This window comes from Oncorhynchus clarkii, chromosome 20 (genome assembly GCF_045791955.1).
Source record: "Oncorhynchus clarkii lewisi isolate Uvic-CL-2024 chromosome 20, UVic_Ocla_1.0, whole genome shotgun sequence".
Lineage (NCBI taxonomy): Eukaryota > Metazoa > Chordata > Actinopteri > Salmoniformes > Salmonidae > Oncorhynchus > Oncorhynchus clarkii.
The window spans coordinates 41,383,657-41,398,723 of record NC_092166.1 but is presented as its reverse complement, the minus strand read 5'-3'; the positions used below and the strand labels follow the sequence as shown (position 1 = coordinate 41,398,723).

The 15,067-nt window shown below is 43.8% G+C and overlaps 2 protein-coding genes and 1 non-coding gene across 5 annotated transcripts in view; all 3 read right to left on the bottom strand.

The window, feature by feature from the left end:
* LOC139376371 (cell adhesion molecule 3-like) overlaps positions 1–2,959 on the bottom strand; it is a 79,658-nt gene extending 76,699 nt beyond the window's left edge. For all 3 annotated transcript variants that reach the window (XM_071118880.1, XM_071118881.1, XM_071118882.1), the window contains exons 1-2: positions 2,759–2,959; positions 377–560 (exon numbers count right to left, since the gene is read on the bottom strand). In XM_071118880.1, coding sequence (XP_070974981.1) covers positions 377–470 — 94 coding nt within the window. In that variant the 5' untranslated portion in view covers positions 471–560; positions 2,759–2,959. The remainder of the gene's footprint in view (positions 1–376; positions 561–2,758) is intronic.
* A 1,738-nt stretch (positions 2,960–4,697) lies between these two features.
* Positions 4,698–4,771, bottom strand: trnar-ucu (transfer RNA arginine (anticodon UCU)). Its single transcript has one exon. It is a non-coding gene; the product is annotated as a tRNA-Arg (tRNA).
* Positions 4,772–7,038: 2,267 nt separating this feature from the next.
* Positions 7,039–10,972, bottom strand: LOC139377428 (succinate dehydrogenase cytochrome b560 subunit, mitochondrial-like). Its single transcript, XM_071120458.1, has 6 exons — positions 10,933–10,972; positions 10,281–10,340; positions 10,050–10,151; positions 9,546–9,607; positions 9,296–9,459; positions 7,039–9,186 (listed from the first exon to the last, which is right to left on the bottom strand). The coding sequence occupies exons 1-6, from the start codon at positions 10,947–10,949 to the stop codon at positions 9,079–9,081; spliced, it is 513 nt and encodes a 170-aa protein (XP_070976559.1). The 5' UTR covers positions 10,950–10,972; the 3' UTR covers positions 7,039–9,078.
* Between the last annotated feature and the right edge of the window lie 4,095 nt (positions 10,973–15,067).

Genomic DNA, 15,067 nt, shown 5'->3' with positions numbered 1-15,067 from the left:
GTGTGTGGCCTACTGTATCCAGTGAGGGCTCTCCCAATGATCAATTTTCAATGTCACTAATGATCATGAGCACATTGGCCCCACATAATAATGTGCAGGGGTAGCCTATGTATGCGCACATATGTGTGTGACACCGAGAGAGGCATAGCACAGGCCTGTTTGTGCACATGTAAGTCACACACATTCTTTAAAAACAAGAGCAGAAATTCAGTTGGAGTTCAGGGGGAGGGGGGACGTGCCCCATGAGCTTATTATTAACGGCTCCATGACTCCCTTGTAATCACACGGTAACAAATAAAACGTCAACAGGATAGAGCGTCAGATAGTGGAGGGGCAGAGGGGGGAGTGTGGGAGGAGGGGCGAGAGAGATGCTTACCAAAAACGATGAAGTTGCTTTGAACAGAGGCTGCCAGTAGTGTCAATAAGCTCAGAGTCCATAGACCAGGGACCGGGTAAGAAGGGAATGCCATGGTCGGTTGGACACACAGATCCGTTTGTTCGTCTCGATGAATCCTCACGAGGGTAGGCAGAGGAGCACCGGAGTGTTACCAGAGTATTACCTACAGCAGTGGAGATAAAACAAGACCATTATTGATGAATTGCTTGCTTTCTGATTGGTTGGCCGGTGCTGAATGAACGTTTGGACATCGCTACTCACGTAACTGCTCCATGGGTTTTATCAATCTGCCTGTGTCATAAAGTATTGGGTGGTGACGCAGTGACCAAGTCTATAGCCTACTGCCATAAAAGGCAACTGTAAATCACTAAAGGAGGAAAATCAGTGTCTGTTATCATTGCCCTAAATCAGGGGTTTTCAAAGCGGGGTCCACGGCCAGATCTCAAAATATTTATGTGTCATTTTTTTTACATTTCATTTTTTTAATGAATATTACTAAGAACTGTTTAAACAACTTTTGGCCGTGGCTCTGTGGAATAAGTTTAAAGTGTGCAATACAATACAATACAATACATTGTTCTATTTTTAAGTTGTTGTTCTGATTATGAGGGGGTCCCTGATGAATTTGTTATTACAAATGGGTTCCCCGGACTCAAAGAGTTTGAGAACCCCTGCCCCTACATGTATTCAGTCCACCTCTAAATGTAAAGGTGCAGTGCCAATTATAAGCAATATTTTTTTCGGAAGTCAGTCGGTGTCTCAACTTACTGTTAGTTAGGATAGTAAAGCACACAAACTGCAATTTAGAAAATTAGTAGTGCATCAGCAGTTTTTCTCTGTTGTGTCAGTCACTGACAGTCACTCAATTAGCCCATGTCAGCTAACATTTTATAGATTGCTAGGTACGTATCATGGCTGAATTACTGACCGGGCACATGAGGAACATGCCCAGGGTCCCCAACCTCCAGGGGGCCCTCATTGATTTTGTTAGTCACTCTCACTCAGATATCATATGAACATGGCATTAGCCATGACAAAATGTGTAAAATTGGGAAAATTTTGCTTTAAAACGGCTATTTCTTCTCTCAATCCCATGGCAAAATGTGTAGAATTGGGAAATGTTGCTTTAAAGCGGCTATTTCTTCTCTCAATCCCATGGCAAAATGTGTAGAATTGGGAAAATGTTGCTTTAAAACGGCTATTTATTCTCTCAACCCCATGGCAAAATGTGTAGAATTGGGAAAATGTTGCTTTAAAACGGCTATTTCTTCTCTCAATCCCATGGAAAAATGTGTAGAATTGCAGGAAATTAGCTTTACAACAAATCTTGCTTTGGTCCCGAGAATGCTACAAACTGCCATGTATAGGTGGGATGTTTTCTGGGACCAAAACAACTCTTGTTAACTACAAATAACACCAATCAAATTGGCCAAGCAAAACGCAGGAGTGAACAGCAAGATGCCTGCACCGGTCGCCCGTTGAGAATTCCCTGCCTGTGCTTCACATGACACAGATGTAACGCACATTGTGTCACTATAATATATACCCTCGGGCTCTCACAAGCACATAGCTTTACATGGCAGCCGAGGCAAGGCTAGGATCTACCCTCGAAATGCTCCTTCATTGTCACCGTTCGGTTCAACGGCAGCGCGAGCCATGGCGAGAGAGAGGTTGCCTGCGGGACGGGCGGGCGAATATAGGGCGGGGATAGGATAGGGCAGGGGGGGGTTTATTCTTGTTGGAACCATTCGAGGAGTGTGTCAAGAAAAAAACAGAACTGATTGGTAGGCTATAATAACATTATTGCGGATCACCACTAATAATAGCCCCTCTACAAAGGATTGGATAAGTCCAACCTAAAGATAGGTATAGCCTACAAGGCACCTGCAATGCTGCTGGATGCGGCGTAGAATCTAGAATGGAGCCCCGGTAGGAGCCACCTTTCCTACACCTTTCTCCCAATAAACGAAATTAGCCTACGTGTGGAGGAAATCGGAGACACCTAGTAGCCTATAAACGTGGAAATAACAGTGCAAACAGCGCGCTGTTGCAGCCACACGACCAGTGTTAAAAGCCGTGAGGGAAGAGACGGCGGGGCATAACGTAGCTACAGTCCAATAACAAAAAGCATATTCGCACTAGATTATACAACGCGTCTAGCGTTTTGTTCCCGGGTCAAGATAACGGTTTACCTCCACCACCTGCCAGTAACCTAGGCTACTGAGCGAGGCGCACGCAGAAACATTCCAGGACAAGAACGCATCGTATTTACAACAGTGACAGGTGTCTCCCGTTCGCTTACAGCCCGGACACAGCCAACAACAATAATATTCCTAGGGACAGACATAGCAGCATACACACCGATATACGCTTCTGGAGTCCGGGTCCTGCACTATTTGTCGCCGTTGGTTCTGGTCTGGAAGTGGTCCTTGTGATGCAGGATAGCTGGCGCTGGATCTGAGGTCTCTCTGGATATGTCTATATTGACTTTTTTTTATCTTCCTTCTTCGGCTACTTGTTTTTCTTGCGTTTTCCCTCTCTCCACGGCTACCGTTCAATGCAGCAAAAACAGTCTGTCTGAAAGACAGGAGGGAGGAGGGGTGGCGTGTGGGGCGGAGGAGTGAGGGAGGGGGAGGGGATTTTAATACGATTTGGCCCGTACCATTCGGATAACAGAGCCAGCGCATACTGCCTGGAAGAGGGAGAGACACGCAGAGAGAGAGAGAGAGAGCTAAGAGACAGATTGAGATATATTTGGAAAGAAAGAGAGAAACTGAGATTTCATAGGCCATTCATATAGATTGTATGCCCAGTCATCTCATAGTATTGTTCTTAGCCTCTTATAGACAAATTAGAATTGTTCTTTCTGAATTGATTTTGTATTATTATATATTTAGTCATAATAGTCTATAGGTAGAAGTGGTAGTAGGCATAGTCCCCATGGATAACTGATTTAGGCCTAGACCTGACATGTTTTGCTCTGCTTTCTGAACTGGAGTTGGGGCCTTTTTGGCTGACAGCGCGAGGCGTGGTCTGTCTGAGTGGAATCAACACGCGCCAGGCCCGCCAGGTGGGTGTTCAGTGGAGGGGGGCGGTTCAACTCGCGAGGGGATTAAGGATTAGTTTTGCACGCGGATTAGTTCGTGTGTGTGGGGAGGCATGGGGTTAAAACATGGTGGATGGCGGCACGAAAAGCCCAATCACTACCATAGGCAACAAACAGGAGGCAGGAGGAAATCAATGTCAAACTGGGGGATACACAAGGGATCACCAAACTGACAGCTGTAGTAGCAGCAGGATTGTTTTTACAAATATAATGTCTCTTAAAATTCAACACATAGAGACACATATGCCTACTCATTGCAGCATTTAATGCATCCGTTTAATTCAAACGCGGTGTTTTAATTAGTCGTTGGAGAGGACTGGAATTATAGTGTCTCTAAAAAGTCCCTGACAGGGCATGTGAGTGCAGGACAGCTCCAGGTGCTGAAAACAGAAGCATGAGGCAAAGAGTTGTCATTGCGCGCATTCCTATACGAGCGGCAGTTGCATAATCAACATACAATATCAACATGTAATTTGATCTATTTGTGATGATGGTGAATACCTAGAATACTTAATTTGTGTAATTGAAACAAATGTGCACACATGCACGAGCAATGAGTTTTTTTTATATGGTTTAGGCCTAATATATAATTAAAAGTAGTTACATAATGTGACACTCATTATTGCCTATAATTACAATTATTATCATAATTTCCCACATACTGGCAGTCAGAGCGGGTATAGACTATTCTATATTCCTCATGAATGACTTATGGATAGATGAGTGAATGAATTCAGATCACATGAAAGAAAGGATAAGTGTGTGTGTGTGGGGGGGGGGGGGGGGGGGGGGAAGGCAGATGGGTGTCTGAGTTAAGATGTCAAGCTAGAGCTGTAGTCTTCCAAGGGAAAGTGTCTGACGAGGTAAGTCACTCCGTACCAAGCGGCGCATGCACTGCGCACACATACCCGACTACTGCTAAAGGATATCGCGGTACTGCGATGAGAACTGATAATAAAATGCATGGCTTAGAGAAACCAAAGCGCATCTGTTCTGGAAATGGCATACTTCGTTTTATAGAAAAAATATATTATTTTGCCACATAATCTCCATTAGATTATCTCCACATTGAGAGACAACATACACATTCGTATAGACACAATATTGTAGTGAAATAAAAGGTATGCTTTAGGTACATCTACACATTTGCTAGGTTTATGTTTGCTAAAAAGTCACTTGGCTCCTGATACAACTCATCTCTGCCGGGACTCGAACCCGGAGCCTCTGGATTAGAAGTCCAGCGCGCTATTCCATTGCGCCACAGAGACTGAGTCTCACCAAATGATGATAAGAGGGTTTATATTTCCCCCTACCGTATACAGCATCCTCATCACGCAGCATCAGGACCACTTGGCTGCTGTTCACCGACAGACCGGTAGAGGTCGCACTAACAGCATCACTATGCAGCGCCAAGATGGCGATATCAGTTTCTGTGCGTTTCATCTGAGGGATAGGCAAACATCTTTGATTTCATGCATAATTACGCTGAGTAATTATTTGAAAAAAATACAATATTAAGTGAATTTGTAACAATTCATGTAACTTGTAAATATCAGATACAAGCATCCGATAAAATGATGCTCTCATCATGGAGATTCCCCCCCCCCCTTCTCTTGGTGAATAGAATCTATTACTCTTTCCTTATGTCACCACTTTTTCTTTAGACCATGCGCTCTCTGAGATCTAAAGGGCGTAGAGCTGTAGTCTTCCAAGGGAAAGTGTCTGACGAGGTAAGTCACTCCGTACCAAGCGGCGCATGCACTTGGTTAAATGGCGCATGCACTAAACGGCGCATGCACTGCATGCTTAAATGCTGACCAAACCGTGCGCCAGCACGCGCAAGTTGATTTTGTTAAACACCACCAGAAGCGGTCAGGACATGCAGGTTGAAATATCAAAACAAACTCTGAACCAATTATATTAATTTGGGACAGGTCAAAAAGCATTAAACATTTATGGCAATTTATCTAGCTAGCTTTCTGTTGCTAGCTAATTTGTCAATGAATAAACATTGGGTTGTTACTCGTCATCTCCTCCTTCCTTCTTTTTCTTCTTTGGACTATATATGGCGGTGGTCAAACAACTTTACAACTGACAGGAGTGTGGACCTCATCTTTCAATCACCCATGTGGCTATATGCTCCTAAAACCCAATGAGGAGATGGCACGTGGGTATATGCTCCTAGAAACAGGAGGCGGCAGGTAGCCTAGTGGTTAGAGTGTTGGGCCAGTAACTAAAAGGTTGCTAGATTGAATCCCTGAGCTGACAAGATAAAAATCTGTTGTTCTGCCTTCATTGTAAATAAGAATTTGTCCTTAACTGACTTGTCTAGTTAAATAATACAATGATGGGAGAGGCAGCATGTTGAGCATCACATATAGAACCAATTTGTATTTTAGAGCCCGGCCGTGCATCATTCTTAACTGGAATCAGGTTGGAACCACCAAGACTCTTCCCAGAGCTGGCCACCCGGCCAAACTGAGCAACCGGGGGAGATCAGGGAGGTGACCAAGAACCCAATGGTCACTCTGACAGAGCTCCAGAGTTCCTCTGTTGAGATGGGAGGACCATCCAGAAGGGCAACCATCTCTGCAGCACTCCACCAATTAGGCCATACCCCCCTTTAGGCTGTCACGTCGTTGATGGTAATCAAGCCTAATACGGTTGTGTCATCTACAAACTTGATGATTGAGTTGGAAGCATGCGTGGCCATGCATTCATGGGTAAATAGGGAGTAAATGAGGGGCCTGAGCACGCACCCTTGTGAGGCCCCTGAGTTGAGGATCAGCGTAGTGGTGTTTCCTACCTTCACCACCTGCGGGCAGCCTGTCAGGATGACCAGGACCCAGCTGCACAGGGCAGAGTTAAAGCCCAGGGCCCAGGGCTTAATGATGAGCTTGGAGGGTACTATGGTGTTGAAGGCTGAGCTGTAGTCAATGAACAGCATTCTTACAAAGCTATTCCTCTTGTCCAGATGGGATAGGGCAGTGTGCAGTGCGATGGCGATAGCATCGTTTGTGGATCTATTGGGGCGGTATGCAAACTGAAGTGGGTCTAGGGTGTCAGGTAAGGTGGAGGTAATATGATGCTACATACGTCTCGTGTTTGAGCTGTTGAATTGCGACTCCACTTTGTCTCTGTACTGACGTTTAGCCTGTTTGATTGCATATTCCCAGTCACCATCAAAAATGCAGGTGTTTCAGCTTAGCTCAGTGCCTTATGTGGTGGCGGGGCGAGCAAGCAGAAAATAGGAGCATTGCACCGTGATTGGCTCAGTGTTCTGTCACTCATGGGGACACTACATCATCGCCAAGTTTAAGTCCTTAGTAAGGGTAGACATCCAAAATTTCAGCCCTTTGGGTCCTGCCATAGACATATATTACAAGTTCCCTTCCAAGAAGGCTCAAGGTCATTGGCCGCAGATAAAATTACTTCAAATCACGTTATATGTACAGTAGCTTTGAGTGGACTGATCATGTCAACATCTTACTACATAATTCTGAGCTAGCACTCATCATGAATCAAGTCGACAATCTACTGGCAAATCCTTTTTAATCCTTGTCATATGAAGATTAATAATTTAGAGAAACTATAGATAAAACGTATCGGTGCTCATCGGCCATTGGACATAAAGATTACACAACAAGTTGGAAATCACAAATTCAACAATGAGTGGTTTATAAGGAATTGGCTACCCTGCAAGCATTGCAAAGCAATCACTAACATTAGCCTGCTATTCAATGGAGTGGCTGTGTTTTTTGTTGTTGTTGAGTTCCCACCATAAATCCAGAGAATGCCAGACTTTGATGACAGAGTATGATGACAAAATTGGCCCCCAAAGGACCACCGCGCCACCTTCACAAGGTGAGTCCAAAAATGTATTGTATGCTGCTGCATAAATTATATAATATGCAAAGCAGATATGTATACTGTAGCTAAGAAAGTAATACTAAGTGTATGTTGTGTAGTAAGGTATTAGTAGCCAATGTGACTAAGAATTGTGTTTTGACGTGTCAAGTTAAAAGCTTATTCAACACTTCAAATAGTGTTATATGACGTATGTTTTTTGACACGCAAAAACCCAAACCGTGTTCAATGTGCCTCACCAATGTCTATTTTCACCTCTTAATTTCACCTACTGTTCTAACTTGGTAGCGCACATGTAGCCTATAACCTGTTTTAGAGAAACGTTATCGAATATTGTAAGCGTTCATTGTTTATATGCCCCCTCTATTTATCCTACGGTTCTGACTTGTACAGGAAGTACACTGTAAGAACTTCCCATGTTCTGAATTCTGTCAATGTACATTTCAAAAGTGCTGAACAAATAGTTATATTGACTATGTCCGTCGTTGCTCGCTAATTAATGTCTTAATCGAAATTACAGATGGCCTCTTATCCGCTCATCATCCCCTTATGCCATAGTTTGTACATCTCAATTGTGAGTAGAAAACACATTTGTTTAAGCAAGTGAGCCATATCAGCCATGTTTTTTTAAAGGCAGTAATTGAGGCTGAATGAACTGTTTCGCTGTCAGACAAGGCTCTGCTGAAAGCCAGCTGTAGCAGCGGTAAGGTGTTGGGACTCTGCTGTTAGGCTAACAGTTTGCAGGCACCGTTTGTCACCGTTCTAGAGCAATTAATGTATTGTTTAGTGTGGTGTAGTGGCTTTGCTGGCATGCATCCCACATTTTTGTTTGCCCCACCAAGATTTACATGCTAAAATCGCCACGGATCCATATATATATATATGTTTCAGAAAACGATAACTCAGTCAGCTTTCATATCAATCTTCTGCCCTGGCTACAAAATGCTATTAATGGTGAGGTGGGATGTGGACACATAAAACAAAGTAATGGGACTGTCTCTTTCACTAGGCTGAAGATGATCCACACGCTCCACTCCCGCTGTGGCGGAGATACAGATATGGACTCGGATCGAGACTTAACTTGGGGCTTGAATAGATATTAGAGATTCGAGTTGAAACACCACAAGCTTAAGCTCTGACTTGCAAGTGGCATTAATGCTGATTTGAATCTCTGAGTGATGTAAATGTGGATCTATTGCAGATAAATGGAAGACGTAAATGGAGACAAATGTAGGACATTACCATGTGAAGAGGCAACCTGTTTACTATATATAGATATATAGCACTATTTTTGACCAGAGCCATATGGGCCCTTTTCAAAAGTAATGGACTTCATAGGGAGCCATTTGAGAAGGTGACATTATTGTTCAGTTAGATAACAAACAGGGTGATATTATGGTCCTATTTCCATTATTTCAGTTTAATTATCCCCATCACACAACAGTATCCTTTTCTAGCCTTGTGAAACCGGACTGATCTCGCCATAGGTAGGTAAAACAGAATGTGAGCTAAGTGAAACAAAACAGTCTGAGACCAGGCTATGCCTTTCCATGATAAAAACAGAAAAAAAAAGGAAAAAAATAGGTTAGACATTTATTTATTAATTCAATTACTGTGTTGGGGACACAAAGACAAGAACATAAAAAAAACATCCCTCGTGTCCGCCCCCTCTCTCTCTTCCTGCACTCCTCTGCTCTCGTCATGCTGCTCACATGTATGCAATGGCAGCAATGGAGGTCAGTATTGACAGCACAATGACCACGTAGCCCGAGCGATACACCTCAGGAATCTTAAATCCCTTACCGCTATCCCAGAACTAACAAAGAGAGAGGGAGAGAGAAAGAAAAGGAGAATATATTAAGGAAAACAAGGACCGGCAGACAGTGTTGACTTGTGTTGTTGTGCGCTGTGGACACAGTACTTACCAGATGGCGGATTCCGTTCAAGGTGTGGTAGGACACAGGGAAGGCAATGCCAAACTTGGCAAGGCTGAGCAGAGCAGGGCCAACGGACAGGGAGTGGATCAGGTCAAGGTAGTATGGATAGTTACCTGGCAACACCAGTGCTAATAGAGCAAATGCTGAGATACCTGAGAGAGAGAAAGAACAATAAATATATGTTGAGGGCTGTGATCATGTGGGCCTTTCCACATACTGTACAAGGTTGTTACATTACCTCCACTGAGTCCCACTCCTGTGCCTCTGTGTGTGATGGACATCATCATAGGCATTGACCACCTGCAAGACACAGGGTACCATGGCCATCACACATACAGTATATATACACAGTTCACACTGGATATAAACCCTATCAAGTTCAAGTTGGGGGCCTGAGTTATTCCCGGCCATGTCATCTGACGTTTAGTCTAATACACTGTGGCCTAGCTGGTCCAGCAAAAGTGATAAAGGATCCTTACATACATAGAGTAAAATATCTTGTGAGGAATGGTTGTTTTGTGCTTTAAAAGGGTACTTGTGCTCCCCTGATCCATAAACCATGTCACAATACACTGAATCAAAGCTGTGCCTATGGTCTTCCCATGAAATGAATCGCTGATGGCCTGGAGACTCAATGGACTGTACAAACATAATCAAGCAACTCCGCACCAAATTCAACAAGGACAGCTATTACTGAGGTGCAGTGTGAGCTTCTTTATTATCACACATGTAGTCAACTTACTTATAGATGGTCAGATGTGGCGACATGGGTCGGTTCAATTTGTTGTTTTTGGCCCAAAACCTGTTCATTTCCTCATTTGCTGTGGTTCCCATTGGAACGCCCCTTAGAGGCAGAGAGAAAAAATTATTTAGAACACATAAGGCTATAGGACACGTACAACATGGCATTTATCTACATAGAAAAATAACAGCGACAAGTGTACACAGACACACAATCGACACATCTACTTACTGTCTGCATAGAATGCCAAACTGAGGGCGGAACAGGCAAGTGCCCTGTCGGGTAAAGGTCCTGAGAGAGATGAAGCAAAACACATTTAGTAATGTTAGTAATAACAAGGTTTAAGGACAAGATTCGTGAGCAGCTTCCTTCTTAATTCATTACAGCTTGTTTGATATTGGTGAGAAGGTTGCGCAATGGCTCAATTAATAATGCACAATCATAAACTGTGTGGTCAAAGTTCAACATTTCAAGGGTGTTAATGTTCAAATATCCTAGAAGAGCTGAGGTTACTGGGCCGTTCTATATGAGGAAGAAATACTAGTACGCTAGATAGCTAAGTAGCTAGTAGTAAAAGGGTTCAACTTCTATTTGGGTCCCAAGCTAACCTCACATCCAAGGTTGGGACAAGCTAGTTAGTTACGATACTTCACAAGCAGGCTAAAGTTAGCTATCTAGATTGGCCGTTACATCCATGGAATTTGGACGCATGACTTCCATACGAATGTAGAGCTCATTGTAGCGTTTATAAGTTATCAAAATAACATGTACATCTCAAACCTGTCGTCACAGGAGGCGTAAACTATTTAACACGTCTAACCCCCCCACACTCACAAATAAAATGTATCAAAGTTAGGTACGGCACAGTTAGCTAGCTACTGACCTTAGAAGCAACGCCATGTTTTATTTGACAGCTGGAACAGGATATGGCGTATGTTATGTTATGCCAGGTTCTTAACAACTAGGGACTCGGGAAATCTCTGACTGACAACTCGGGGGAAAAACGTTTTGAACAATCATACAATTCGGAATTACTACTCGGGAATTGGGGCCTCTTCTGGAGCTACAACTTTCCTACCTGAAGTTCACTGACGTCATGATTTGACCTTGTATTTTCCGCGTTACCAGTTGTTTTGAACGAGGCACCAGTTCCGAGTTCCCAGGGGATTTGAACGCAGCATTATTATATTTTTCATGATGCTACGGTCAGCCACAACGTCATAATCCCCGCCTACTTCTACAATTTATCTTCTTAAAATGTGATTTGAAACCTAAACCTAACCACACTGCTAACCTTATGCCTAACCCTAATCTTAAATTAAGACCAAAAGCATCACAAAAAAATGAATCCGTTTTTACAATATAGGCAATTTTGACTTTGGTAACTAGTGGAAACCCATGCACTATTTTCACTCCACTTGGATACTTTTTATTTATCCCTTATTTTACCAGGTAAAATGACTGAGAACACGTTCTCATTTACATCAATGACATGGGGAATAGTTACAGGTGAGAGGAGGTTGGGATGAATGAGACAATTGGAAGTTGGGTATGATTAGGTGGCCATAATGGTATGAGAGCCAGATTGGGAATTTAGCTGGGATTAACATTAGTGACCACAGAGAGCCAGGACACCCATTTTAACGTCCCATCCAAAAGACAGCACTTTACACAAGGAAATGTCCCCAATCACTGCCCTGGGGTATTGAGATTTTTTTTGAACCAGAGGTAATAGTGCCTCCTATTGGCCTCCCACCACAACTTCCTGCAGCATCTGGTCTCCCATCCAGGACCAACCCTGCTTAGCTTCAGAGGCAAATCAACAGTGGGATGCAGGGTGGTATGCTATGGCTGGAAGTAACTTTTTCTTAGCAGGTTAGGAGAATTTATGCAGTGATTAGGAGAGTTCATGTAGCAGGTTAGGAGACTGAAGTTAAGGTTCGGAAAATGGTTAGTGTTAGGGAAAATGCTCTCATAACCTGCTACCAAAATCACTTCAAGTAGTAGCTGTATCGAAGTAGCTGAAAAATGTGTCCCCTGGGCGGGTCTGTACTGCCATTTTGAGAAGGTAATTTTGAAGGGTAGGCCTAATGTAACAATTATTTACAGTAAAACTGTTTAAAAGCTAGAATCTATCATTTACACAATAACAAAGCTGTCAGCCCACCTGAGTTTTGGAGAAAAAAAGCTGAGGAATGGATGTGTTGAAATGTAACCACTCTCAAATTCATAGACTGACCATCCATGATATCAAAATGATCGTTTTAACCATGTTTTGAGGCTATACAGTGTGTTTACATTTACATTGTGTACAACCATTGGAGTGAAACAATCTTATATTTTGGGTTCTGATGGGGTACGACAGTTGAATTAAGCTCATGCGGCATTTATAAGTCATATACTTCAAGAATCAACGGCTATAAATTGAAAGGAAGAGGCTACGAATACGGAGTTCTCGCCCCTAGCCCTCCTCGCTGGAAACATATTTCTCAAATCAGATCCGATTCACTTCTGCACATACATGTAGGCCTACGTTTCTCTCGCCCCCACCCCTCCCCGCTGGAAACGTATTTCTCAAATCAGATCCGAATCACTTCTGCACCTACATGTAGGCCTACGTTTCTCTCGCCCCCACCCCTCCCCGCTGGAAACGTATTTCTCAAATCAGATCCGAATCACTTCTGCACCTACATGTAGGCCTACGTTTCTCTCACCCCCACCCCTCCCCGCTGGAAACGTATTTCTCAAATCAGATCCGAATCACTTCTGCACCTACATGTAGGCCTACGTTTATCTCGTCACTCACCCTCTTCCGAACCCTCAACCAATTTTATCGATATGATGATTTAGAGCTCTCGGTCTCGTATTTCTGAACATCTGCGATTTGAACAAACGTTCAAAAAAAAAATTGGAATACTACAACCTTCTCTATCTGTTGTAACAGATATTGCCGTAGCACAAGCATTGCATTGGGGCAAAAACAGTTAGCGTTTTGTGTGATGATGTAATCATTATAGTTATGTAGCCATTTAGCCTTCCAGACTCCCGTTTATCCAATGTTTGCAATGATGATGAAAAAATAACATTAACTCGCTATTGACCTGTCTGCCAGACCTGTCTGCCCTTGACCAGCACAAAAACATCCTGTGGCATTCTGCATTATTATCGAATAGCCCCTGTGATATGCAGCTTTTCAGGGAAGTTAGGAACAAATATACACAGGCAGTTAGAAACGCTAAGGCTAGCTTTTTAAAACAGAAATTAGCATCCTGTAGTACTAACTCAAAAAAGTTCTGGGACACTGTAAAGTCCATGGAGAATAAGAGCACCTCCTCCCAGCTGCCCACTGCTCTGAGGCTAGGAAACATTGTCAACACCGATAAATCCACTATAATTGAGAATTTCAATAACCATTTCTCTACGGCTGGCCATGCTTTCCAAATGGCTATCCCTACCCCGGTCAACTGCCCGGCACCCTCCACAGCAACCCGCCAAAGCCCCCACCATTTCTCCTTTACCCAAATCCAGATAGCCGATGTTCTGAAAGAGCTGCAAAATCTGGACCCCTACAAATCAGCCGGGCTAGACAATCTGGACCCTCTCTTTCTAAAATGATCTGCCGAAATTGTTGCAACCCCTATTACTAGCCTGTTCAACCTCTCTTTCGTATAGACTGAGATTCCCAAAGACTGGAAAGCTGCCGCGATCATCATCCTCTTCAAAGGGGGTGACACTCTAAACCCAAACTGCTACAGACCTATATCTATCCTACCCTGTCTTTCTAAGGTCTTCCAAAGCCAAGTTAACAAACAGATTACTGACCATTTCGAATCCCACCATACCTTCTCCGCTATGCAATCTGGTTTCAGAGCTGGTCATGGGTGCACCTCAGCCACGCTCAAGGTTCTAAACGACATCATAAGAGACATTACTGTGCAGCCTTATTCATCGTCCTGGCCAAGGCTTTCGACTCTGTCAAAACAACATTCTTGTTGGCAGACTCGACAGCCTTGGTTTCTCAAATGATTGCCTCGCCTGGTTTACCAACTACTTCTCTGATAGAGTTCAGTGTGTCAAATCGGAGGGCCTGTTGTCTGGACCTCTGACAGTCTCTATGGGTGTGCCACAGGGTTCAATTCTCGGGCCGACTCTCTTTTCTCTGTATACATCAATGATGTTGCTCTTGCTGCTGGTGATTCTCTGATCCACCTCTACGCAGACGACACCATTCTGTATACTTCTGTCCCCTCCTTGGACACTGTGTTAACTAACCTCCAGACGAGCTTCAATGCCATACAACTCTCCTTCCGTGGCCTCCAACTGCTCTTAAACGCAAGTAAAACTAAATGCATGCTTTTCAATCGATCGCTGCCCGCACCTGCTCGCCCGTCCATCACTACTCTGGACGGTTCTGACTTAGAATACGTGGACAACTACAAATACCTGGGTGTCTGGTTAGACTGTAAACTCTCCTTCCAGACTCACATTAAGCATCTCCAATCCAAAGTTAAATCTAGAATCGGCTTCCGATATCGCAACAAAGCATCCTTCGCTCATGCTGCCAAACATACCCTCGTAAAACTGACCATCCTATCGATCCTCGACTTTGGTGATGTCATCTATAAAATAGCCTCCAACACTCTACTCAACAAACTGGATGCAGTCTATCACAGTGCCATCCGTTTTGTCACCAAAGCCCCATACACTACCCACCATTGTGACCTGTACGCTCTCGTTGGTTGGCCCTCGCTTCATACTCGTCGCCAAACCCACTGGCTACAGGTTATCTACAAGTCTCTGCTAGGTAAAAGCCCCGCCTTATCTCAGCTCACTGGTCACCATAGCAGCACCCACTCGTAGCACGCGCTCCAGCAGGTATATCTCACTGGTCACCCCCAAAGCCAATTCCTCCTTTGGTCGTCTTTCCTTCCAGTTCTCTGCTGCCCATGACTAGAACACATTGCAAAAATCTCTGAAGCTGGAGACTCACATCTCCCTCACTAGCTTTAAGCACCAGC

Excerpts from the sequence above, each read along its gene's own strand:
- LOC139377428 (XM_071120458.1), bottom strand. Across the intron at positions 10,152-10,280 it reads TTTGGCATTCTATGCAGACA|GGGCGTTCCAATGGGAACCA; the intron begins GTAAGTAGATGT and ends TCTGCCTCTAAG. Across the intron at positions 9,187-9,295 it reads TGAACGGAATCCGCCATCTG|TTCTGGGATAGCGGTAAGGG; the intron begins GTAAGTACTGTG and ends TCTCTTTGTTAG.